At 39.1% G+C, this 26,807-nt stretch overlaps 1 protein-coding gene and 1 pseudogene across 2 annotated transcripts in view; one reads left to right on the forward strand and one right to left on the reverse strand.

Moving 5' to 3' along the window:
• The window catches only part of Itfg1 (integrin alpha FG-GAP repeat containing 1), a 148,614-nt gene that overhangs the window by 59,309 nt on the left and 62,498 nt on the right, over positions 1 to 26,807 (forward strand). For both annotated transcript variants that reach the window (XR_009594618.1, XM_021644692.2), the window contains exons 7-8: positions 14,361 to 14,422; positions 17,965 to 18,046. Coding sequence is in view for 1 of the 2 variants with exons in the window: in XM_021644692.2 (XP_021500367.1) it covers positions 14,361 to 14,422; positions 17,965 to 18,046 (144 nt within the window). In the remaining variant the exon portion in view is untranslated. The remainder of the gene's footprint in view (positions 1 to 14,360; positions 14,423 to 17,964; positions 18,047 to 26,807) is intronic.
• On the reverse strand, positions 8,508 to 8,964 carry LOC132656998 (cytochrome b-c1 complex subunit 7-like; annotated as a pseudogene).

Consider the following 26,807-nt stretch of genomic DNA (forward strand, 5'->3'; position numbering starts at 1 on the left):
TACTATTTCCTACTTCTTTCATGAAATTCCCTGCACTCTGCCCAAAGGTTAGCCATAAGACTCAGCATCTGCTTTGATACCCTGCAGGGTAGAGCATTTCAGAGGCCCTCTGTGGCAGGCTCCTGTACTGTTCCCTGCTTTCTCCTTCTGATATTCATCCTTTTTGCCTTGCTGTATGGGGTTTGAGCATTTAGCCAGAGTCCTCGTTCTTGATTAGTTTCCGTAGGTGTACAGATTTTAGTAGGTGTATCCTATATTTTATGTCTAATATCCCTCTTATGAGTGAGTATATAGCCTGTGTGTCTTTTTGCTTCTGGGATACCTTACTCAGGATGATCTTTTCCAGTTCCTACCATTTACCTGAAAATTTATGATTTCTTTGTTTTTATTGCTGAGAAATAATCCATTGTGTAGATGTACCACAATTTCTATATCCATTCCTCACTTGAGGGGCATCTGGGTTGTTTCCAGGTTCTGGCTATTACAAATAAAGCTGCTACGAACATGGTTGAGCAAATGTCCTTATTGTGTACTTGAGCTTCTTTTGGATATATGCCTAGGAGTGGTATGGCTGGATCTTGAGGAAGTGCTATTCCTAGTTGTCTGAGAAAGCGCCAGATTGATTTCCAGAGTGGTTGTACAAGTTTACATTCCCACCAGCAGTGGAGGAGGGTTCCCCTTTCTCCACAACCTCTCCAGCATGTGTTGTCACTTGAGTTTTTGATCTTGGCCATTCTGATGGGTGTAAGGTGAAATCTCAGGGTTGTTTTGATTTGCATTCCCCTGATGACTAAGGATGTTGAGCATTTCTTTAAGTGTTTTTCAGTCATTTGATATTCCTCTGTTGAGAATCTTCTGTTTAGCTCTGAACTCCATTTTTAATTGGATTATTTGATATGTTGCTGTTCAACTTCTTGAGTTCTTTATATATACTGGACATTAGCCCTCTGTCAGATATAGGGTTGGTAAAGATCCTTTCCTGATCTGTAGGCAGTCTTTTTGTTCTGACAACAGTGTCCTTTGTTTTATAGAAGCTTTTCAATTTCATGAGGTCCCATTTATTAATTGTTGCTCTTAGAGCCTGTGCTATTGGTGTTCTGTTCAGGAAGTTGTTTCCTGTGCCAGTGAGTTCAAGGCTCTTCCCCACTTTTTCTTCTAACAGGTTTAGTGTGTCTAGTTTTATATTGAGATCTTTGATCCACTTGGACTTTAGTTTTGTGCAGGGTGATAAGTATGGATCTATTTGCATTTTTCTACATGTAGACACCCAGTTAGACCAGCACCATTTGTTGAAGATGCTGCCTTTTTTCCATTAAATCGTTTTGGCATCTTTGTCAAAAATCAGGTGTCCATAAGTGTGTGGGATTTATTTCAGGGTCTTCAATTGCGTTGATCTACCAGTCTGTTTCTATGCCAGTACCATGCAGTTTTTAGTACTGTTGCTCTATAGTACAGCTTAAGATCAGGGATGGAGATACCTCCTGAAGATCTTTTATTGTAGAGGATTGTTTTAGCAATTCTGGGTTTTTTGTTATTCCATATGAAGTTGAGAATTTTTCTTTCAAGGTCTGTAAAGAGTTGTGTTGGTAATTTGATGGGAATTGCATTGAATCTGTAGATTGCTTTTGGTAAGATGGCCATTTTTACTATATTAATCCTGCCAGTCCATGAGTAAGGGAGATCTTTCCATCTTCTCATATTTTCTTCTAATTCTTTCTTCAGAGACTGGAAATTTTTTCATACAGGTCATTGAATTTTTGGTTAGGGTCACACCAATGTACTCTATGTCCTTTGTGGCTATGTGAAGGGTGTTGTTTCCCTAATTTCTTTCTCAGCCCTTCTGTCTTTGATACCTGGTTTTATTCTGAAATTACTTCAGGTGATTTACTCTATTGTAGCATTCATCTGTTTTTCTTTTTTCATTGATTTCACTTGCAAACCATCTATTTAGTAAGTTGAATAGATGGGCTGGAAATGTGCTTCTCCGTAGAAATTTCATTCTCTTCTTGTCTCCATTGCAGTGTGCACACCTGAGAACTACTTACCTGAAGGAAAGTAACAGCTTGTTGCTTTTACCAAATAAGACTTTTCCACATTGGCCCTTACCAGTATCTACTTCAGATATGCTTTAACATAATTCCACTGAGACCTAGAAATCTTACTCCTACATAGCTGCTTTACTCCTTTATTATATAGAGTACTTCCATTACATACTCATCTATAATTGTATAATTATTAATTTATATATTTATGTGTTTATTACTCATAAAGAAATGTAAGTTTGTATATACACTAACAACATATTAACCTTAATTTTTGTTTCTCTTTTTTTTTTCTGTGAATTCAATTTACTGTCTTCTGTGATTTCCTTAATCTAATACATCTTGTCCTACTCTTCTTAGTGTTGTATTGTGCCAAAATAGTATATTAGTGTATACTATAGGCTCAGTTGAATGTAAAATTATCTCCATAAACCTTTGAACATTTGGTTCCCAGCTTCCAGGAGATTTTAACATTTAAGTAGTGCTTAGCTAGAGAGTGTGAGGTCTGAGGAAAGGGCTCTGAGGACTGCAGCATGGCCACAGTTCCTTCTATTGCTTTTTCTATCTCTCTATCTCGCTCGTCGCTTGCTCTCCTTCTTCTTCTCCCTCTTCCTCTCCCTCCCTCCCTCCTGGGTATTACCACATAACAAGCACTCACCTCAGGCTTCCGCCATTAGGTCCAGATCTGCCTCACCACCAGGCTTTCCACACCATAGTGCCATATTTTCTCAGCTGTAAGCCGAAAAAACTCTTTCCATTCTTAAACTGCTGGTGTTAGGTTTTAGGTCACAGCGACTAGAAAAGTAACTGATGCAATTATAAACATATTGTTTTACACAATTATATCTTCTGAAAAAGGCATTTGGAGCTTGGGTTGTAGTGGTAGGACATATGCCTAGTTTATATTGGATTTGATCCCAAAACAACCAAAAAGGGAATGAAAAAGTCTTCCTTTGCTGTTTTGTTTTAGTGTATATGTGTGTGTGAGTGTAGATCACACATGTGATAGTGTATTTGTGGAGATTGGACAACAGTTTCAGGTACCCATCCTCTTTTTCACCTTATTCAAACCATGAGCTTCAAGGATTCTCCCATCCATGCCTCCCATCTTACTTTAGAAACACTGTAACTGGCTTTTTAACATGAGATCTGAAGATTTGAACTCAAACACTATCCATGAACTATCTTCTTCTTCTCTTGCTATCTTTTCTAATTATAAAGCTGCCTTACTGTGTTTTCAAGTGGATTTGAATCCAAAATTATTCAATTTTGTTCTGAACAAATTTTCATTAGTTTTGTTGTTTTTGTTGTTGTTTTGAGACTGAGTCTCACAATGTAGTGCAGGCTGGCTTCTAACTTGTAAGAAACCTTCCAACTCAGCCTCTTACGTTTTTGGATTTGAGATATAAGTTAGCACACCAGAATTCATTGGTATTTCATATAAAGTAAGTCAGTTTTCTATGAATTCTCTTAGTTTTTTATTACCTAGAAATGGATGTCTTCTTTGCCATAATTTTTGAAAGTGGCCATTCTGACACAGGACCTTTGGTTGGTAATGAAGACACAGGGTCTTGGACAGCACTGTCTTCTGGTCTCTTGCTTTTCTAATGGGAAATTAATATTACATTTTTTAATTCCTTTATAATTTTATTTCATTGTGTTTATTTATGTATTGGGAAGAGGGGACACAGCAATGGCTCATGTATGGAGGTCAGAGGAAAATTTTCATGAATCTGTTCTTTCTTTTACCACGTGGTCCCAGGTGTCAAATTCAGGTCATCCATCAGGCTTGGCAGCAAGTGCCTTTGTGTGCTCTGTCCTCATGCCTACCCTCATTTGTAAGTTCTAATAGTTTTCTTCTGATCTTTTTAAAACTTTCTTACTTTCTTTACTTTTTGGTGTTTTTACTGTGATCTATCTTGATATGGACATATTTGTGTCTGTTCTATGTAGAATTTACTGAGCTTCTGAGGTGTGCTGATTTTCCTCATATTTAGGAAGTTCTCAGCCATTATTTCTTGAATTATATGTTTTCATTTTTCTTCTTTCGTCATACCTATAGGAATTTACACATTTATTTCTGTACTTCGTGCCACCGTCACTTTACTCTGAGGCCCTATTGATTTTATTCATTCTTCTTCTTCCTCTGTTTTTCAAACTTCATGAATTCTGTCAGCCTGTCATGACAGTTGCTGGTATTTCTGTCAGTTCAATTGGCTCCTGATGTAGCTTTGCACCATAGTTAACAGCTATGCTTTGCTTTGACTTTGAGTGCATTTATTATGGCTCCTTTGAAGTTTCTACATGCTACCTTTGATTATCCACTTTTGTAGCACAGGTGTTTTTGTTTGTTTGTTTGTTTGTTTGTTTTTGTTTTTGTTTTTGTGTCTAGATTACATTTTTCTTTTTTTTTTCCATAATTTTATTTTTCTCATTAGTTACATTTTGTTAATTCTGTATCCCATTTTTTCTATGTCTCACAACTTTTTTCGGAAATTTGATGTTTTTATCATTGTGACCATCCTACAAAAGAACTATTGACGTATATCCCTTGAACTTTGGTCCAGAAGTTAAAAGTAATGCCACACAGATCCTAAGGGCCTGGAACTGTGTATTAGTCAGGCAGTAAAACTCTTTGGTTAGCAGGATGGGTCTTCCTATCTGGTCTAGAAAGTTTGAAAGGGCAGGGAGATGAGGCTGTCATGGAGGGGTTGTATGTGCATTGGAGGTAGAGCCTAGGTCGCATTTTGTGAGCTTCCTGCTGACCCTCAACCAGTGTCACCTAGACCTGCACACATACGATGCACTAGTGGAAGAGGGATGAAGTTTAAATGCTGTCAGCAATTGAACATCAAAGAATGGTATCAGCTCCTTTTTGCAGTAAAACAAATCTCTGAATCTACCCCACCCATAAGCTTGTTACTGTTGTTTGCTTGTGCCACACATTGGGCTACCTTTGGCATAAAATGTTTTCCTTATAATGTAAAACTTGTGATGCCGTTCCTCAGAGGCTGTCTCGGGATATCTATTCAGTATTCTGGGATGCCTATTCTGTTGTTTCTGGCAATGCATTAGGTGTGTATGTACATTGCTCCATAGTTTAATGATTGTGTGTGGATTCCTTTGTCGTTGTTATTTGAATGTTTCTTTCTTGGTAAACTAGCTGGTCTGTGGTCTGGGTATACTGATACTCTGCTTTGTTCCCACCAAATTTCTTTTTGCTGTGAGCACACACTTAAGCTTGAATCTCTCCACATGTTCTTTTGGATCATGTGAGCTTTTCTTAAAGCACAGCTTTGTAGTTGTCTGTGTTGCAGCCTGCCTTTCCTTCATGGCATAATATTGAGTCATGAAGATGCCCTTCTGAATGACACCACTGTTTTACAAATAAGTGGTCATGTTCCTTATTCTGAAGAGAAATGAATAAACATCTATTCATCTCAGATCGGGCACTAACGAACAAGAATCTGATTCTATCCAAATCCAGCCTAGGGAACAATGAGTTTATTGGGCTTACAAGAGCATGGGGGAGGAATTACTTACAGGAGCAGTGTTAACTCCCAAACAGCTATGTCACTGACAAGTTGCACCACAGCAGAGGTAACAACCTCCCAAAAGGAATCCCCTTTTTAGACTTCCACATGTTTTGTATGCTATAGCACCACCAGAGGTCTCATGCAGGACTACATATAGCTAGGGGGAGGAGTACAGGATGGAGTGGGGGGCTGAAATCTCAGGTGAGGTCACCCAGCTTTGTCTTAGTCTTGTTGTTGGTAACCACCGCTGCTCAGGTTTGAAGATGGCCTTGTCATCCAGAAGACAGTTTTCTACAACAAGGACAGTGCAAGATGGTAGTGGTACTTCTGACATTGCCTCTCATTAGAGAAGGGATCTTTTGCATCTAATAAGCATTTGCCTAACTAAAAGTCATCAATCCTAATGTTACATAGCAAGTAGTTTTGGTTGCTTTGTTTTGAGAATAAAGATTTTATGATGGATGCTAAGTTGAGTTATTCTGTTATGTTATCCATTCTATAAATTTAAAATGAGAAATTTAAAAAGCATTATGACTTCCTTCTCTAGCTTGATACAATATTTCTTATTTTTTGGTACAGTGTTTTAATTAAGGTTTCAAGTTTTATAGCTAAAAATTCTATTTCTCATTTTAGATCCTTTATCACTTAAAAGAAAAATCTTGTACTGAAGTGAATACTCTTATCCTAATTTAAAAGTATCATTTTGCTATTAAGTAGGCAGGAAAAGAGTTAATAAAAATGGTAAGTAACTATAAGGTTTACAAGTTGTAAATTTATCTTTAAATTAGGATTGTTATTTAAATTGTTTAATATACCTAATTAAATTGTATTTTAAAAAGATACTTCTTTGTTAATGATGTGCTTCTGTGTGTACATGTGGGGTGGTTGGATGTGTGCATGTATATGTGGGGGTTGTATTGTACACAGGGTGCATGTGAGCACATTAGTGCATGTTTGTGTATAAGTACACATGTGTTTGCATGTGTGGCTGGGGTGGCAGGTGTGTGTGTGGAACTCAGAAGAAACCTTCAGGAGTCGGTTCTTGACTTCCACCTTACGGGTGTAGGGTCTCTATTGTTGTTTCGACCATGATACATATTCTAGGCTAGCTGCCTGGTCAGCCTAAGGTATTTTCTTGTCTTCATCTCCCATAGAGTGTTGGGATTACCCATTTTACTGTAGAAGTACTGGGATTAAGTTGTACACTACTGTATCCAGTCGTTCGTTTGTTTGTTGGTTTGTTTGTTTGTTTTTGTTTTTTAACTTGGGTTTCAGGGGTGGAACTCATACCTAAGCAACAAGCAGTTTCACTTTCTGAACCATCTTGCCACCCCTGCCATCTCATTTTTTATCAATGTTATCCTTGTTTATATTTAAAGATAAATAGCTATATTTTCAAATGAGAAATTTAGAACTACGTAAGTCAAAAGCCATCATGCTAAATAAAATACCAAATTTTAGTAAACGTTAGATTTCAAAGCTTTGAAATGTACAGTTTTTATAAATGTCAAGTGTATGTAGAATGCCTACCATATTAATAAAATAAGCTCAGTTCTATGGTTTGGTTTGGGGCCTTGGTAGATAATATATCTCATGTTTTTAGAAGTGTTTTGATCTACAGTTTCTTGATTTGATTATTTGTTTTTAACTTCTGTATGTTAAAATTAAAACTTTAAAACTGTAAGAGTTCATACATTGAATATTTAGGCATTTCATTGACAATAATTTCTGACAAAAATTTCTGAGACTAGGGGAAAGCTCAGTGGGTAAAATGCTTTCTGTGTAAGCATGAGAACTTAAGTTCACATTCCAGGATCCTAATAAAAACTGAATGTGACACTGTGTACCGACACATTTCTGACCAATGTAAGCATCACCTTGATGCCATTCCCAAATTCATCCAAGCAGAGAGTGCACTATTGAATAGAGCCTGTTCATAATTCTGGCAGAGCCATTACTACATAATATTTGCCAGTTTGTACATCTGACTCCTCTAAGAAGATCTCCTCAAACACAAGGGACATTCTTCATCTGTGTTTACCTCTCTGATAACCTCTTTGAGCGCCAAACATTTGGGAGCTACTTAAAGATGTTGGATGGGTAGGTCAATATGGCATGCAAAAAAAGAAAATATGAAGATCATTTACTGCAAGCACGTCATTTCACAGCCATCGAGGAAGCACAGGATGGATCATACCTTGCCTTACCTTCTCCAAGTCATCAGGATGTATCACCTTGCAAACATTTTATCATAATACTTTAAGTTCAGCATAAATGTGATAGTGTCTGAAAACACAGTGTTTCCTTAAGGCCACTGTATTGTGCCCAGTAAAAAGCTCCTTGCTGGTACGTAGACAGGGAACTGTGAGCAGATAAATAGATCAAATAAGTTTCTGCACTGGGTGAGAACTAGCTACAGGTCTGCTTACTCATCCTTAGCTACATTTTCAGTTCAAGGCCAATCTGTGCTATATGAAACCATGTCTCATAAAAACGGTATACTGCAACTACAAAACTTATTTCATATTTTTAACTGTGCTTTCTGTGGATTTACAAGAATAAACTGCTAACCTTAAAAATCCATTATATTGTGATTTGCAGTTTATTCCAACAATTATTACAGAGACTCTGCTCATAAATATTTTAAACATTTATTATTATTGGATGGGGAAGGGGGCCACTGAGTGCCACAGCATGTCTGTGGACATCACAGGAATACTAGTAGGAGTCGGTTCTCTCCTGCCACCATGTTAGTCCCAGGAATTGAGCTGAGGTACTCAGGCTTAGCCACAAGCAGCTTTATCCTCCAAGCCATTATTCCAGCCCTCTACTCAGAAATTTTAGAGCATTTATCTTATTGATTAAAATGTGTGACTTTAGGAATAACTTACTTTCAGTTGACATTGATTTTCTTTTACTTATTTTATTGTTACAATAGACACTTGCTTAAAGTGTGGCATCTGCAGAGCAAATAATTCTTAAATTGTGACTCAGGTTGAAACAACTTCATAAAAATATGCTGAGACCAGGCACACTTACAGATCTTAACTTCAGGATTATTTCTTGCCCATTCTTCTCTTTCTTTTCTTTCCTAAATAACCCTTTCAGATGCAGTTCAAGGTAGAATTTGTGCTCATATGTTGTCTACTGCTCCTCAAACAAGATCAGATGCGTCATGGACAAGTCCAGGGCTCTCTTACTGCGAAACATTCTGTCATTGTAAAGATCCTCAGGAAGCCTTCTTATGGCTTCCTTTACATCTTCACTCTCATCTATATCATCTCATATATTAATTCCCGTTTATTCAATCCTGCAGCAGTATAAGACTATTTTCAAAAACTTTCCAGCCACTTTCTTGACACTGCAGCACCTAGCCTAACTGCCATTTTGACCTGTGAGTCAATTGTATTTTATTTTTCATAGTTAAGAATTTATAGTAAAAAACTTTCAAATAAAAGAAAAATCACACAGTGAGATTGGCTAGAGTCAACGTCTATATTTGTCAGTGAATTTCTATACAGTAAGAGCAGCTGTTCTGAAGCTCTGGAGCTTCACTTTGGGTTTCCCTTTCACTAGCAAATGTATCTTTTCTTTTTATTTTTTATTTTATTTTATAACTTATTTATTATGTATTCCAATTGAAGCCCCCTACCTCAGCTCCTCCCAGTTATACCCTCTCTCCATGTTCCCCCCCCCCATCTCCTTCCCCTAGTCCACTGAAAGGGGGAGTTCTCCTCCCCTGCCATCTGCCCATTGCTTATCAAGTCTCATCAGGATTGCCTGGGTCCTCTTCCTCCATAGCCTGGCAAGACCACATTGCCGGGGGCAAGTGATCAAAGAGCAGGCAACCGAATTCATGACAGAGGCAGCCCCCGCTCCCCTTTTGCTGTGGGTCTCTGCGTCTGTTTCCATCAGGTGCTAGATGAAGCCTCTCAGAACACAGTTATGCTAGGCTTCTGTCAGCAAGCATAGCAGAATATCATTAATACTGTCAGAGGTTGGCTCTCTCCCATGGATTAGATCTCAAATTGGGGCAGTCATTGGTTGGCCAGTCCCTCAATCTCTGCTCTATCTTTATCCCTGCACATTTTGTAGGAAGAACAAATTTTGGGTCAAAGGTTTTGTGATTGAGTTAGTGTCCCCTTCCCTCTGCTGGGTATCCCACCTGGCTACAAGAGGTTGCACTTCAGGCTCCCTATCTCCAGTTGCTACAGTCACCCCCCTAGACTCCCAGGAGCCTCCCCCATCCCAGGTCTCCAGCTTCTCCCAGCGATCCCCCACAAACAGATTTTTGTGGTCTCCAAACCATCCCCCCCCGTGTTCTCCCCACACTGAAACCCCACCTCTGTTCCCCTCCCTACCCTCTCTTCTACCCAATTCCCTCCCTCCATCTACTTCTGATGTCTCTTCTCTTTCCCCTACTCAGTGAGATTAAAGCATCCCCGCTTGGACTCTGTGGGCTCCCTATGGGCACAGGTTAGTTGATTCTGTAGGTTTTCTTATGGTGTCCGTGACCTCTCTGGCCCCTTCAATCCTTCCCCTCTTCCACAGGAGTCCTTAAGCTTCGCCTAGTGTTTGGCTGTGGCTCTCTGAATCTGTTTCCATCAGTTGCTGGGTGATGCCTCTCAGGTGATAGTTATGCTAGGCACCTGTCTGCAAGTAATAGCAGAATATCATTAATTGTATCAGGGGTAGGCTCACTCTCATGGCATGGGTCTCAAGCTGGGCCAGTCATTGGTTAACCTTTCCCTCAATTTCTGCTCCATCTTTACCCCTGCACCTCTTGTAGGCAGGACACATTGTGTGTGGAAGGTTTTGTACCTGGGTTGGTGTCCCAGTTCCTCCATCGGAAGTCTTTTCTGGATGCTGGAGATGGCAGGTTCAAGTTTCAGATGCCTATTACTAGGAGTCTTAGTAGGACCTGTCTCATAGATTTCTGGTAGTTTCCATTTTCCTGGGTTACTAGCTCATCCCAGAGATGCCCCCCCACCCCAACACCCACTGATTCCAGTTCTCTCCCAGTACTCTCTCCTTCCATCCTACCCCAACTAGATCCCTCCTGCTCCTCTCTCCACCCCCTCCAAGTTCCCTCCCTCCATTTCTATTTTTTCTCCTAGTCAGTGAGATTAAAGCATCCTGTTTGCTTCTTCTTCAATACAGTAGCCAGAAGTATACAACACAAGAGGTCCACTCTTAGAAGTGATGGCATGTGCTACACAGGGCCACACACCAACAATGGCCAGGTATAGAAGACATTGGAGTTACAGACTGCTGATAGCACACAGCAGAAGCAGGCAGTTAGAGAGCAGAGCCAAGTCCCTTGGTTTTCAGGGCTGGGTCAGTATCCCCTGCTATCCTGAATAGCCTGCCTCCTATAGTGGAAGACGCTGCATGAACTTGTATACGAGGGTCATAATTGAACTGCGGAGTCCAATTGAGTTTGTGAGTTGACAGCCTTTTTATACAAGTGGTTTGATATGTGTTTGGGCTTCCAAAGTTTTGTGTGAGTCTGTGTGTGTGTGTGTGTGTGTGTGTGTGTGTGTGTGATGTTTGTCCTTTAGGATACTGTGAACTCTAACAATGGTTTAGTTCTCAATATGGCACCATGTTGCAACAGTGTGGACCTGGGCCCTGGGAATTCCCAATACAAGTTCTTTATTTAAAGCAAAGCTACTGTGCCAACTCCAGGTAACTCCTCTGATTGAAAGAGCTCCATAGTTCTCCAATGGCTAAGGCTGCTGACATTCTGACCAATAGCATCTGCAAGGACTGTCTCATTTACCCTTTCCACTGTTAAATCACTCCAGATAGAACGCCTGAGTGGTAGTCTGTTCCGCTTTCCATGTTGTCACCCCAGGTCCCTGGGTCTCCCTTGTTGAAAACTGGCCTTCCTTTAGCCACTCACCTTAAAATTCTGTTTGCTGTTCAGTTGTTTGAGTTCTTCTGAAGGAGCTGTCCACTAACTGCCTCTATGTACCCATCAAGGAGTCATCCACATTTATTTAATTTCTAACCAACCATACCTAGCTATTGTGACTTTCTTGTCACATTGTAAATTGGCATAGCCATAGCTGTTGAATGCACCATTCTTATAATTTGAATTTTGCCCATATTCATGTAAAAGCTTGAAATATTAGACACCAGAATACTATCTCATAACAACAAGAGATTATCTTTGCTGGTCTAACCGTTCTGTTGGCGCATTAGGTTGTCCAAGTCCACATTCTCATCTGCTTTTTCCAGTTACTTTGAATAGCAATTGCTATTGGTTTGGTTACCTGGGAAACAGACTCTGAGAGGCTCCTATGTATAGTTTTAAGAAATATTCTGTTAATGGATGGATGAGAGGGAAAGGAACCAGAGTTGGTGGGATCAAAATTTCAACTGACTAGCTACAGAGGATGGGAACTATGAACATGGAATCGGTGACCCCCAGGGTTATCCTGAGTTGTTGTGGATCTACCCTTTGACACTGTGTTGACAGGTTATTGAATGTGGGCTTCTCATTCCCTCTTTCAAAGACTGACTACTTAGGGCTGGCTAATTGTGGTATTTCCAGCAGCTCATCAGGGAAATCTTTCATTCCTAGGAGGTGATTTGGGAGCATCCAGCAGCATTATCTTAGGTGTATTTCCTTTCATTTGATCATATGACTTACTCTTACCCATCAGAGAGAGTAAATCTTTGTTAACTAAGCTTTTTATTACATTATTATGTATGTGTTGAGGTGGGAAAGTATAGCCCTGTGGAGGTCAGAGAACAATTTTTTTAGGGTCAGCTGCTTCTACCATGTGTGGTCTTTGAATCAAACTCAAGTTATCAAGCTTTGTGCCCAGCATCTTTAGCCACTGAACCATCCTGTAGATCTAATGTTGTTTTAATTTTTATTATCCTTTAGAATTTCATATATGAGAATTGTGTTTACATTATTCCTACCCCTTCTTTTCTTCTTTCCACCTCTTGTCATGTCTCCTTCACTATCTTTCAAATTTATGATCTATTTATTTATTTACTTATCTATTTATTTATATGTATGTGTATACACATGCATACATATATGTATATATAAATACAGCCTTCTGAATCCATTTAGTGTTTTTCATATGTATATTTGTTTAGGTCTGCCTACAGGGTTGATCTATGACCCATCAGAGTTATCAGGCTTCTCCCTGTAGAAGAATTATTCTAATATTTATATATGTACATATACACCTGATGCAGGAGCTGATACAGAAGCCATGGAGCAGTGCTGCTTACAGGCTTCAACTTCGTGCCTTGCCCAACCTGCTTTCTTATAGCACCAAGACCACCAGCCCAGATAGGTAGAACCCTCAATGGACTGGTTTCTCCCATGTCAATCACTAAAGAAGACAAGTAACAAGGAAGATCCAAGGGAGGATGCATAAATCTCACCCAGAAGGGGAAATAGAACTGACAGAGGTAGTAGTTAAAGAGAGAGAACAAGGTAGGAGAAGCGGTGCAGAGAGATTTCTAATCAGACCTTGAGAGAGCAAGAGCAAAAGGACAGAAGACCTGTAGAGAAAATAGAAACTGAGGGTAGGGCCATCTCTATGACACGCTGGAGACCTAAGTCAGGATAAGCTCCTGGTAGAATATGAGGGGAACTCAAGCAGAGACTCCTAGTAGCAGAGGCCATAGTGACTGAAGAGGACATTCTCTAACTAGACTAGTCTCCTTGTAGAAGAAGGGGATCACCAACCCACCCATGAAATCTTCTACCTCAAAGTTTACCCTGCCTGCAAGATTTGCAAAGAATAAGATAGAGCAGAGATTGAGGGAATGTCCAACCAATGCCTGGTCCAAAGACCCACCCTATGGAAAAGTGCCAACCACTGACACTGTGAACTATACTCTGCTAAGCTTGCAGACAGCTTAGCAGAGTTGTCCTCTGGGAGACTCTACCCAGCAGCACCTCAGAGTAGATGCTGAGAGTCACAGCCAAACATTGGGCGAGGCTTAGGGAGCCCTGTGGAAAAGTAGGAGGAAAGAGAAAAGGACCTGGAAGTGATAAGAGCTCCACAAGACCAACAGAGCCAACTAACCAGGTCCCAGAGGAGCTTGCTGAGACTGAAGCATCAACCAAGGACCGTGCATAGACTGGACCTATGTCCCCTACACAGATGTGGCCGATGGACAGCTTAGGCCTCATGTGGGTCCTCAAGTAAGAGAATTGGAGACTGCATCAGACAAAGACTCACTTGCCAGATTTCTGATCACTTTAATCACAGCATTCAGAAGGCAGAGGTAGGCAAATCTCTGTGAGTTCAAGGCCAGCCTGGCTGACGTAGTAAGTACCAGGACAGTCAGGGCTACATAGAAAGACTCTTTTTCAAAAAACCAAAGAATTAAAAGATAAAATAAAAAATTTTAAATATATAATTTCAAAAGCTAGGATGACACTTGTAGGTAAGAGATAGTATGTTTGACTGACATGTAAGAGCCTGAGTTCCATCCCATCACTACCAAAAAAGAAAAAAAAAAAAAACTGGAAAGTTAATTATTTCTGAAAATACATATTGCTTTTGAAGGTCTTATTGCAAATATGCTCTTATCAATGAAAAGTACATTTTTTTTAACTCTTCTAATTCAGGGTCATCTGCTTTTTTAAAAATTTGATCAAACTTATTAACATGTGATCAAACAGTTTATGTTTAGGTAGAAATATATTAATAATCATCTTGTGTATCCCACTTCTTCCTGCTTTTAAATATAATATCAGTATGGCTACAATAATTTACATCTCCATTTGTTTTCCTTCTAGATTTATTCCTCACGACATTGTCTGCCTCTAATTCCTTCCAGTTTGAGATATGGGAAAATTTGGTAAGAAATAATTTCTCTGAAGCATTTTTATATTCTCACTTTCCATAAGAGCACACAACTGTGATCATTCAGTAATAAACAGAACAACATGAAGAGCCTTTGTTGCCTTGCTTCACGCACACTGCTGACTGCTGAAGAGAGTGACTTGTTAAGCTTCAGGTCCTCGCAGGGTCTCAGGCATGACTGCCAGTTAAAGCAATGAGTCTGCTCGAAGGGGGTGTGAGCAGACCCTGCTGGGCTGTCAGCAATGAAGGAGGATACTGACATTTACTTTTTCAGCTTGGTGATTCATGAACTTGTTTAATAAAGTAATTTTTTTTCTCCTCACCTTTATTTAGGCTTATATAATTACATGAAGAAATGAATAATTGGGAGAGATAAGAGAATGGGGAGGCGTAATAAAAATACATTATAAACATTTATATCAACGACAGAATTAATTAATTTTTAAAGGAATAATTAAAAACAAATGACATTAAGTTTACTGCCAGGTTGACGGAGATTAGGAGCCTTTCCCAGTAGGTTTTCTTCTTTTTTAATAGTTAATCAAAAAAAAATGTCAAGGCACATCATGATTTGATTTTTAGCTTGATATAGGTCATATAAAAGATAACTTAATGAAGAGGAAACCATCAGAAATATCAAAGCTCAATTCCAGGCTGCTTAGTAGAAAGCAGAATTCAAGGCCAGTAAAAGTAGCTAACTCAGTGACATCTCTCACATATTAGTCAAGCATGAAAGTCTCTGTTCTCATGCAAAATGGGCTCATTGTCTGCTCTGTAGAATGCTTGAGAAAGAAGCGCACTGATCTTTAGATTTCACCCCTAGTTAATCCTGATTATCTGGTTATCTTTTATTCAGTCCAAATTAAACCATGCCCCTACAGATTTTGTAAAAATTCTGATATTAAATAATCAGTTCTAACAAATGTATACACAAACAAGTGGGAAGTCATTTCTTATAACAGGGACAGTGATATTTTTCATGATTCATGACTCAAGAAATAAGATTTTGGTATAAACAAGATCAGAGCCTCTAAATGACAGCAGTTGTTTTTTTAATGGGGCAAGGAAAAATGAGGAAGATATTGAAGTAGAAAGACTAATCTTGTTTTGTATCCTATGTTTTTAAAATGTAACTGCATTTTTGTTTCTGAAGACATAAATCTTGTTAAATGTTTTATAGCTGACACAAAGACTTCCACTGCTAGAGAGCACTTGCTTGGCGATGGACTTTCATTGCTACCTCAAGTAAATTTTGAGCTTAGAGCACAAAATACCTGTTTGATTAGTTTATACCAGGGATGAGAGGGACAAGCCTCAATACAAATAAGCAGAATTTGTATATGAGATTATGAAACACTTTTACATGCACAAGATCCTCTCATCCCAGCCTGATTTACGGGCGATCAAGCATAGCAAAACAATGTTCACAAAGACTACAGATTCTTGATTGAGATCTTTTTTCCTTTAATATTTTTTTTTTCCTTTGAAGAACACAAATGCTTTCCTTTGAAGAAAACGAATCTTTTTATTTAAAAAATAATCTGAATTGTTTTATAAAGTGGCAGGATCAATGACTAAGCATTGAAGAAAAAGTTATTCAAGCACGTAGATAAAAAGCTAGGCATGGTGACACACATCTTTAATCCTAGCACTTAGGAGGCTGAGACATAGTTGAGTTAAGGCCAGCGTGCTGTACATGGCAAGTTCCAGGACAGGCAATGCTACATAATGAAACTGTCTTAAGCACAAATAAAAAATAAAACAAACAGGGGGCTAGAGAGATCACTCAGCAGTTAAGAGTACTAGCTGTTCTTCAAAGGGCCCTGGGTTTGAGTTCAAGTCTCAAAACCCCCCATGGTGGCTCATAAGTCTAGTCCTAAGGAGCCAGTGCTGTCTTCTGGCCTCCACAGATACTGCATACATGTGATACACAGACATACATGCAGGCAGAAAATCCATACATAAAAATTTAAAATGTTTTTCAAAAACAAAAGAAATTGTTTTCATTATGTACTTACTAAATACAGTAAGACAGGTTTGATTTAGGGAGACTGTTTATGATGGGATTTGAAATAGGGATTAGTCTCAACTACAAGACAACAACAAAAAAAGTAAAAAAATTAATTTAAAGTCAAAGGACAAAAGAAGTTACTAAGAAGAAAGAATGATCTTTGTCTAAACTCAGCTAACAAGCCAGAGCTAGTAGTTAACTGAACAAAAAACGTTCGTTCTAAGCTCATTTAGTAGCAGTTTTATAATTCTGTAAGGGTGGAGATTAAAGGCTAAGTTTAGGCTTAGTAGAATTCTTAAAAGAGCCTAACAAAAGTTATGGCAAAGAGAAACTATGTCAAAACTCACAGTAACACTGAGTATGTTAGTAATATAAATGAGGGACAATATATATTTAAAGTTAACTCAGTCATATAACAGTATTTACAAAATAGCTGGCCATTTTCAGTGAAAGACTAATGAAATATTTTACAATAATATAACAATTGACCAAATAGAATCTTAAATGTATAAAATCATGTTAACTAGTAGAACATCAGAGCTACAACGTATCCTTTCTAGGGGTTATGCATGCTCAGCTCAGTGATCAAGCTCTGAGAAATCCAGATGTGTGGGCCAGGAGGGTGGCCAAGACTGATATGCCAATAGGAGATATGATGAAAGATATGAATCTTATATAACAGAAACCAAAATTGGGGAACAGATGTTTCTCTCTGTTCTACCCAGGATTAGCAGTAAAGGCTTCAAGAAAGATTTGACATTTGAAATGCTGGTAGAATTTTAATGATGGAAAGTCAGAGTGGGGAAATGTACAAAATCACCAAATGCACTCAGAGAATAGAAGAGCCAATTTGATACAGATAATGAAAGAAATTTAGGAAACTAAGATTATAAAAACTAATTTAGACAAGATTAGAGTGATCTCAACTTCTAAACTAGGTAATTTGATCTTTAAAAATCTATTAAGAAGTTGTCGAGTGATTTCAGACTGAGGAAGATGAATAGAGGTTTTGTTGCCTCAGTTACCATAGCTACTGCTCCATGTTAGATGGTTTGATAAGGAAAACCAGGGAGTAGATTCCCAGGAACCTAGGGAAAAGATGAATTCCTTGAAGTAAGTGTTGGGAATGGATAAAGAGGGTTAGCTATGAGAAGGTAGGGTAGCTCTTAATGTAATGGTAAGTTGTGTTTTGTTCTAATAACCTACTACAGAAATAGAAAGGTTTAAAAAATATAACTAATACAGGGGAAAAAAAAGAACATAATTTACAAGAGTCTTTCCCAGAACTTAGAGATGTGGAGCTGGAGTACAAAGGTAACAAGCTTCTTGGGACAATTTCAGAGAACAAGCACATCACATACGCATAGTCTTTAACTCACTGCCTTCTTTGATAATAGAAGTGGGTAGGAGGTTGAGATGCTTTTAGAGCAAAAACAACAGTTAACTTATAATTCTGTTCAGTTTTCTATTTGACAGATGACTGTGTTATGATGGCCTTAATTCAGAATTTTTTTTGGCTTTAACAGGGTGGAAACTTCTCTCTCCGTAGTGTCTTTGAAAAGCCTAAAAACCTGGTGGTGGTTGGACAGTCAGCGTTTGCAGACTTTGGTAAGATTGGTCTTGCCTCTCAGTGGCCCTACATCCACAGAATCGAAACATAACAGTGGTGAGAAATTATCAAAAGAATGGGTTATCTTATTTCTGCTTTCCCTGTTTTCTCTTAAGTGGTTATGGAGTTAGATGAGTAGTGAGCAACAAGCTGTAGAATGAAAAAAGAAGATAACTGAAGTAAGGATTTATTACCCAGTAAAATTTTTCAAACAAAATATTTGTGAGAATTTTTGTCACATAATTTTTTAGTTTGTATAAACTTGATTCTATCTTCAGTTATGTGGAAAAAAATCCATTATAAAAAGTCATTTAATTTTTACAGGATTACTAACTCTTACAATTAAATGCAAAAATTAAGACCTCTTAAATTGCTGTACTGAAAACAGTGTAATAAAGCTGAAAATTTAGAAGTAATGTCCTTGTCTTTAAACAATCCTAGTGTAAGTGGGAAGATAAAGGATAAACATCCCAAAAATAAATACAAGAACAAAATGAAAACAATTACAACATGTAAGACTGTAGGTCTTTTCTCAGTATGGGATGATATCAGTGAAAACTGTCACGTGGCTGTCAGTCGGAACTTGCACTGGATGGACTCAGAGACACCTTGAAGTTTGGCTGAAGGCCATGGTGGCATGTACACGGTGTGGTTAGTGGCCAGGAAGCACACCAGTTTGCCAATTGACTAAGCACTTTGGGTTATCAAAATAATTACAGACGAGCAAAGACTGGTTTTAGTCTGTAGAATTTGTGGAAAATACTAGAACAGTTTTGAAGAGTTCTTGGTTAAAACTATCTTTATATATTAACTTCCAGGAATCAAGTTAAACAGGTCCCGACCCCACTGGGGGTTGAGCGACCCTTTCACAGGAGTCACCTAAGACCATGGATGTTTACATTACAATTCATAAAAGTAGCAAAATTATGGTGATGAAGTAGCAACAAAAATAATTTTATGGTTGGGGTCAGCACAACATGAGGAACTGTATTACAGGGTCTCAGCATTAGGAAGGTTGAGAACCGCTGCTCTAGTAGGATGTACATAAGGAAATGCTTCTCTGGCTTGGGGGAAGCTATTGGTTATCTCTGCGTCCTGGGCTTTGGGGAGACTATTGGTGTTTGTGAGGTGCCTTGAGTTTTCTTTCAGAAGAGGGTCAGCCTTAATCAGTTTTAGGACACTTGCTTTTAGAGACAGAAACCAGTCAAGGATGGAGTTGTAGTCACATGAATAAAGGAAGAGGCAGGTGCAAGAAACAAAGGAAGCAGCAGTAAGGCAGCCTGTTGTTAGAACACTAGAACAGACTAAAAGTAAAATTGCTTTTAATTTGTTTTTAGGGTTGTTTGGTTATTTACATGATTGTTTTTTCCTCATGTATGTATATACACTACATGTATGACTGGTGCCTGGGGCAGTCAGAGGATGCTGCCGGATTGCCTGAAACTAGAGCTACAGATAGTGGTAGGCTACCATATTGGTGCTGGGAATGGAACCCAGGTCCTTTGCAAGAACAACAAGCACTCTGGATCATTGAGGCAACCCACCAACCCTCTTAAAAAGTAAAATAAATTTATTCTGAGTGACTTAAGGAAGAACAATGATACAATTCATAAAGACATGTAAATAATAAAATAAAGCTAGATTGCATATTTATATCACATTCATCATGTGGGTAGAAACAAAGCTGGAATATTTAGTAGTCTGAGCAGAGAAATAAACCCAAAGAAATTTGGAGAATGCTCTCAGCATCCAAAGATGAGTTAAATGAACCTTCCAAGGAAGGCATAAAATGTAAAGTGACAGAGACAAAGGATAGAAGGAAAGGTAAAGGTGATCAGGAGCCACTGGCAGACAGGACCATGTGACACCAGAAGATGATAAGGAAGAATTTATAGTCTGGTGATGTATTAATCTTACCAAAGTTACCATTTGTAGAATGCAGGGCACTTACTGAGCTGTAAATATCACCTAGGAAGTAACGGCTGCCACTGGGTGCTGGGTAAAATGCTGTGTCTTAGGCTCATACCTAGAAGTTTACCACCTGTAAATAAGTTAGCAGTAGTCACTGTGGAATATGTATCTTCTAGAAGGCACTTTGTTGTTTTATTTTATATGTGGAGCTTGCTATATATGGCTTCAAACTTCCATAACCTTCTTGCCTCTGCCTTCCAAGTGTTTAGATTACAGGTCTATACTGCCATGCCCAGCTCTGGAAGATGGGTTTTATATCATATTCTATTTCATGTATTTGTCCTTTAAATGTTGTTAGCTTTGTTTCTTCCTACAGAGGCTCAGAATTTCAACTTACAGAATTTCAAATAAATTACTCTTTACTAAATTACATAAAACAAAAACTTGGCAGAAATAAGGTACATTTTTTCCAACAAAAAAATTATGCAGGACTAGATTTAGAGAAAATGTACTAATGTATCCAATTCCATATGTAGTATGAAAATCAATGAAAGCTGTATAGCTGGGCTGAGAGTTTAGCTCAGTTGGTAGAATGGCTTCCTCATATGCACAAAGTCCTGGGTTCAGTCAGCAGCACCACAAAAAACAGGCATATTGGTGCACACCCACAATCCTAGCACTGGAGAAATGGAGGCAGGAGATCCAAAGCTTAGGAGGTGTGGCCTTGTTGAAGGAAGTGTGCCATTGGGCTTTGAGGTTTCAGAAGCCATTCCAAGTGTAGTCTCTCTCTACCTCTCTGCCTGTAGATCAGGATGTAGCCCTCAACCTCTGCTCCAGGGCCATGCATGCCACTCTGCTCCCTGCCACTATGAAAATGAACTGACTTTCTGAAACTGTAAGCAACCACCAATTATGCTTCTTTTATAAGAGTTGCCTTGGTTATGGTATCTCTTCACAGCAATGGACACTGACTAAGACAAGACTATCTCAAAAATAAATAAACAAACAAATGGCTTTGTAGCTGAAGAAAAAAACTAAACATTATATAAGATGTTAATGTTTCCTAAATATGGAATCACTTCAAAACTTATAATGTAAAAATAAATAGACATTATATATCCAAATCTGATATTTTCATTTATCAGATTTTCACAGTATCTGATATCAGATCATTAACAAGAACTAGGCATGACTTTGAAAGCATCCATATTGTCATCTCCAGGCATCCTATCTAAAGGGGATATTAAAACAGGAAACCTTGTTATCCATGAAGTTATTAAAAGAGTGGAAAATATCAACCAATGTAAGCATAGTGCCATTTACTGTTAGGACCAAATCTGATACTACTGTACCTACGATTGTCGATATGCAATAAATATTGGAAAACTACCACCATACATTTATCTTATGAAATTTGTATAATGCTTGGTTTAAAATAAAAATGTTGTAAGAGCTGAAGAGATGGCTCAGTGGTTAAGAGCACTAGTTACTATCAGATCTCATCAGGACTGTCTTCTGTAGTCTTTCTCTGTGGCCTGGTCAGGCTGCTCCCCCTTCAGGAGTAGGTGATCAAAGAGCCAGCCACTGAGTTCATGTCAGAGACAGCCCTTGTTCCCCTTACTAGGGAGCCCATTTGGAGACCAAGCTGCCATGGGCTACCTCTGTGCAGGGGGTCTAGGTTATCTCCATGAGTGGTCCTTGGTCCGGTAAACACAGGAAGTAAATAACCTCACTACAGCAAAACTAAAAGTAGCCAAGCACACAAACACATTACCACAACTAACATCAAAATCAAAGGATCTAACAGCAACTGGTCATTAATCTCTCATTATCAATGGTCTCCTACTTCCCATGTCCATCCCATTTTTCTTTCTAAGTGAAGATTGATCATCTTACCCCAGGTCCTCTTTCTTGTTTATCTTCTTCAGGTGTACAGATTTTAGTATATATCCTATCTTATAAGTCTAGTATCCACTTATAAGTAAGTATATACTGTGTGTGTCTTTCTGCTTCTGGGATACCTCATGCAGGATGATCTTTTCGAGATCCCACCATTTGTCTGCCAATTTTGATGATTTCATTGTTTTTAATTGCTGAGTAGTAGGAGAAAACAAGTAAGAGGACAGGAGCCTACCACAGAGGGCCTCTGAAAGACTCTACCTAGCAGTGTATCAAAGCAAATGCTGAGATTCATAACCAAATCTTGGGCAGAGTGGAGTACAGGGAATCACATGAATGAAGGGGGAGTTAGTATGACTTGAAGAGGACAGGAGCTCCACAAGGACCAAATATATCTGGACACAGGGGTCTTTTCTGAGACTGTTTCTCCAACCAAGGACCATGCGTGGATATAACCTAGAACCTCTGCTCGGACGTAGCCCATGGCAGCTCAGTAACCAAGTGGGTTTCCTACTAAAATGGAAAGGGACTGTCTCTGACGTGAACTCAATGGCTAGCTCTTTGACCTCCACCACCCCACCCCCCTGAGAGAGGAGCAGCCTTACTAGGCCGCAAAGGAGGACATTGCAGCCAGTCCTTGAAGAGACCTGATAAGCTAGGGTCAGATGGAAGTGGAGGAGAACATCCCTATCAGTGGACTTAGAGAGGGGCAGGGAAGAGATGAGGGAGGGAGGGTGGAATTGGGAGGGAACGAGGGAGGGAGTTACAGCTGGGAAACATAATAAATAAACTGTAACTAATATAAAAAATTAAAATTTAATTAAAAAACTAAATGGTCTCAACTCTCCAATAAAAAGACACAGACTAACAGAATGGATGTGTAAACAAGACCCAACATTCTGTTGCATACAAGAAACACACCAAAGTCACAAAGATAGACATTACCTGAGAGTAAAGGGCTGGAAGGTGGTTTTTAAGTCTTAGAGTTGAAATTTGGTTGTTTTTAAGTAACTTCATTACTTATTAAAATGAGTAAACAACTTTAGTGAGACTCATCAGTAAAGCTGAAAAATCGTGGGTATCTTAGATATTAACGTCTAAATTTATTACTTTTACCACTAGACATAATTTTTCAAGGAAATAAAAAGAGTACTTTAAAAAGCATAATATAGATAAACTTAATCAAGTGATGGGTCCAAGGACTCTGATCAGCTTTTATTTTCTTTAAATGGATTATATGAGATTGCCATTGGCTCAGTCAGACAGTTTCATGTGTTCTTTAAAACCATGTTCTCATTTTTCTTCTAATTAGTTTCCATCTTGTTTTGTAATGAAAAGCTTATACTATACACAAGGTATTAATTAATGTATTCAAAAGTTATCTTTGAGTAGCCATGAGTGAAACATACGCTGGTTAAATTTAAATTCTATTGAAGAAAAGAACTAAACGAAATAAAAATATTTAGAAAATAGGAAAGAACTTTGAAAAGGTAAAAAAAAAAAAAAAATGCTGGAATGGGAAATTGACAAAGCAATTTGTTAAGTAACTGGTTGGAGCTTGCGTTTGACTAAGACTTGGCCTGTTTTTTGATGTTCAAAGAATAAAACAGAAGGCTGTCTCTTGGCAAGAACATATATGGGTTTATGGACTATGGTAAGCAGCTTGGAAATTTCCAGATTAGTTAAAAGAACCAGGTAAAGACTATAGATGAAGTGGAACCAGCACAATTACCAGGAAATGGAAAGAAATGGTCACATGTAGGTATAGTGTAGTCAAAGTTGGTAGCACCTACTGAAGGATTAGATGTGAAATAAAAGATTAAAAGAAATTTTAAAATGACCTGTGTTTATGTACAAGTGTGTGTGCGCACGAGCGTGTGTGTGCGCACGAGCGTGTGTGTGCGCACGAGCGTGTGCGCACGCACGCACGCACGCACACATGCTCAAGAGAGCAAGAGACCCTAAATACATAGAACCTGCTTGGTCTGTATATGCCACTTTTATTATGTTTTCAGGGCTACCCATTTAGTTTCACATAAACAATTGGTATGCTCTTCCCTGAGGAAGAGCATCTCTCTCTTTCCCACTCTCCACATTACTTAATACTTTGTAGTTCTTTGTGCAGGGGTAGGGCTTCCTAGGATTTCCCTATCCACACTAATGTGTCTGTTGTTCTTACTCAGCTCATGCTGGTCACATTTTTGAGACTTTGTATTAGTCAAAGTTCTGTGCAGTAACAGATCGTATAGAATGAATCTTTGTATAGAAAGAATATTGGAATGACTTACAGGCAGCAATTCAGCTAATTCAACAATTGCTGGCTGTGAAAGTCCAAGAATCTAGTAGTTGCTCAGTCCATCAGGCTGGATGTCTCAGCTGGTCTTCAGAATCCCAAAGAAGTAGGCTCTAATGCCAATGAAGGAATGGACTTGCTAGCAAAGAGAGAGGCTCCCTTCTTCTGTATCCTTATATAGGCTTCCGGCAGAAGGTGTGGTCCAAATTACAGGTCTGTTTTCCTAGCTTAAATGACCTAGATTTAAGTGTCTTCCCACCTCAAGATCTGTGTTAGAAGTAGATCTTCCTACTTCAAATTAAGAAAAATTCACTCACAGATGTGCCCACCATTTGTGTGTTTTAGTTAATTCCAGGTGTTATCAAGTTGACAACCAAGAATAGCCATCACAAACTTTTTGGGTGTAGCTTTCTCAGACATTCCTTGGAGACAAAATCCCACTGCAAACTCCCTGTTCTTCTGGCTATTATAAACATTTCTCCCCTCTTCTGTACAGTTCCTTGAGCTTTAAGTATAGGAGCTGTGTTGTAGCTGTCTCCATTAGAACTGGGCTCCACCACAGAGGGCCTCTGAAAGACTCTACCTAGCAGTGTATCAAAGCAGATGCTGAGACTCATAACCAAACCTTGGGCAGAGTGCAGGGAATCATATGAATGAAGGGGGAATTAGTAAGACCTGGAGAGGACAGGAGCTCCACAAGGACCAAATATATCTGGACACAGGGGTCTTTTCTGAGACTGTTTCTCCAACCAAGGACCATGCATGGATATAACCTAGAACCCCATACGTACCCATGGGAGCTCAGTAGCCAAGTGGGTTCATATGTACCCCATGGCAGCTCAGTAGCCAAGTGGGTTCCCTAACAAGGGGAACAGAGACTGTCTCTGACATGAACTCAATGGCTGGCTCTTTGACCTCCCCCCCCGCCCCCGAGGGAGGAGCAGCCTTGCTAGGCCACAGAGGAGAAAAGAACTGGGCTCCACAACTCTGGATTGTGATTGGTTCTGGTTTCTATAATGGTCTGAAAGACTTTACCTAGCAAAGACAAATTTCTTTGATAAGGTGATAAGGAGTGACGATTCTACTTATTTGTAGGTATCTTAGGTACTTTTCAGTTGTTGTGAAATGACACTATGACCAAGACAACTTATAGAAGAAGTTTATTGAAGGCTTTCTGTTTCAGAGGGCTAGGGTTTATGACCATCATGGTGGAAAACATGCCAGCTGGCAGGCAGGCATGGCACTGGAGTGTAAGTAAGATCACATCTTGATGTGCAGCCATGAGGCAGAGAGAACTATCTGGGAATGGGGTGAGCTTTGAGGTTTCAAAGTAATGCCTCTTCCAACAAGGCCACACCTTTGAATCTTTCCCAAACATTTTCACCACCTAGAGACCAAGTATTCAAATATATGAGCCTGTGGGGGCCATTCTCATGCATACCACCAAGTGGGTATAAGAACAAATATTTAGAATGTAATTAGCAATCAAGCTGGTTAATGAAGTGTCAGTTTTAGATGCTCCTTTAAGATGACTTAGATGATTTCAATAACCCTGCGTAGGTGGCTAAGTTTCCAGCACCATGCCTGATTTCCTTCTTGTTGAGCTAGTCTTAGGTCCAGTTTTAGAGCTGTTGGTTACCACCAAAGTATGAGTTGAATTATTTATGTCACCACTGCACCCACCCTTAGGATTTTCATGTTTTCCTGATTGTTGTGGTTCACAGGTGTCAGAGCTGGTGGCTTCCCTCCTTTGGAAGCTTGAGTAGTAGGTTCTGGTATCATGAAAGCTGATTCTCAGGGAAGAGGCTCTCAGGTCAGTTCCAGTGCAGGGACCTCTGGGTCCTGTGTCTGAAGTGCTTGGAGTCTTCAGCCATAGGGATTTGGCTTTCACCTTTGGGGGGAGGCAACCAAGTGCAACAGCAATAGCCTGTGCCATTTGGGGAGTCACTTAGAACCTCTGACCAACAACTCAAAAGAGGACTTCTCATGCCTCATGCTGGGGTTTTTGTTAGATGGTCTGACTCTTGGAGGGAGCATTGTCAGCCCAGATGTGACATTTTTCATTTAAGCTATACATGTATTTTTATATAGACAGATAGATGATAGATAGATAGATAGATAGATAGATAGATAGATAGATAGATAGATAGATAGATAGAGGTACTGATATTTTAGGTAGATAGTTAATAGTATGATTCCTCATGACTTTATCAGACATCGTTAGTGTTGTTTTATCCCCTAACTCCTTCTGTATTTATCTCCTTTCCCCCTCCCTAACCAGAGCCCCTGGTTTTCCCACTCTCTTCTTCAGATTCCTTGTACCTTACTGTTCCCCTCTCCATTGCTCTCCTACCCCCGACAGTGCTTCTTTTTTGCTTTCCTGGTTCCCACAGTTATTCCAGGTTACATTCTCACATCTGAAGATAGAAAGCGAGGAGGCTCATGAAAGAGAACATGTGCTGTTTGTGCTGAGTCAGAGTTACCTCAATCAATGACATTTCCAGCTCAATCCATTTACCTGGCTGTACCCTGGAGAAGAGTGTGTTCTAGATAATTTTAATAAATTATTTTAAGAAACTTTAAAATTTTCATTTTGATTTTTAAGAATCAAGCTCGAACTTAGTACTTAAATGTTTTCAAATATCCTAAAGCAAAGT

The sequence above is a fragment of the Meriones unguiculatus genome, chromosome 10, assembly GCF_030254825.1.
Source record: "Meriones unguiculatus strain TT.TT164.6M chromosome 10, Bangor_MerUng_6.1, whole genome shotgun sequence".
NCBI classification, from domain to species: domain Eukaryota; kingdom Metazoa; phylum Chordata; class Mammalia; order Rodentia; family Muridae; genus Meriones; species Meriones unguiculatus.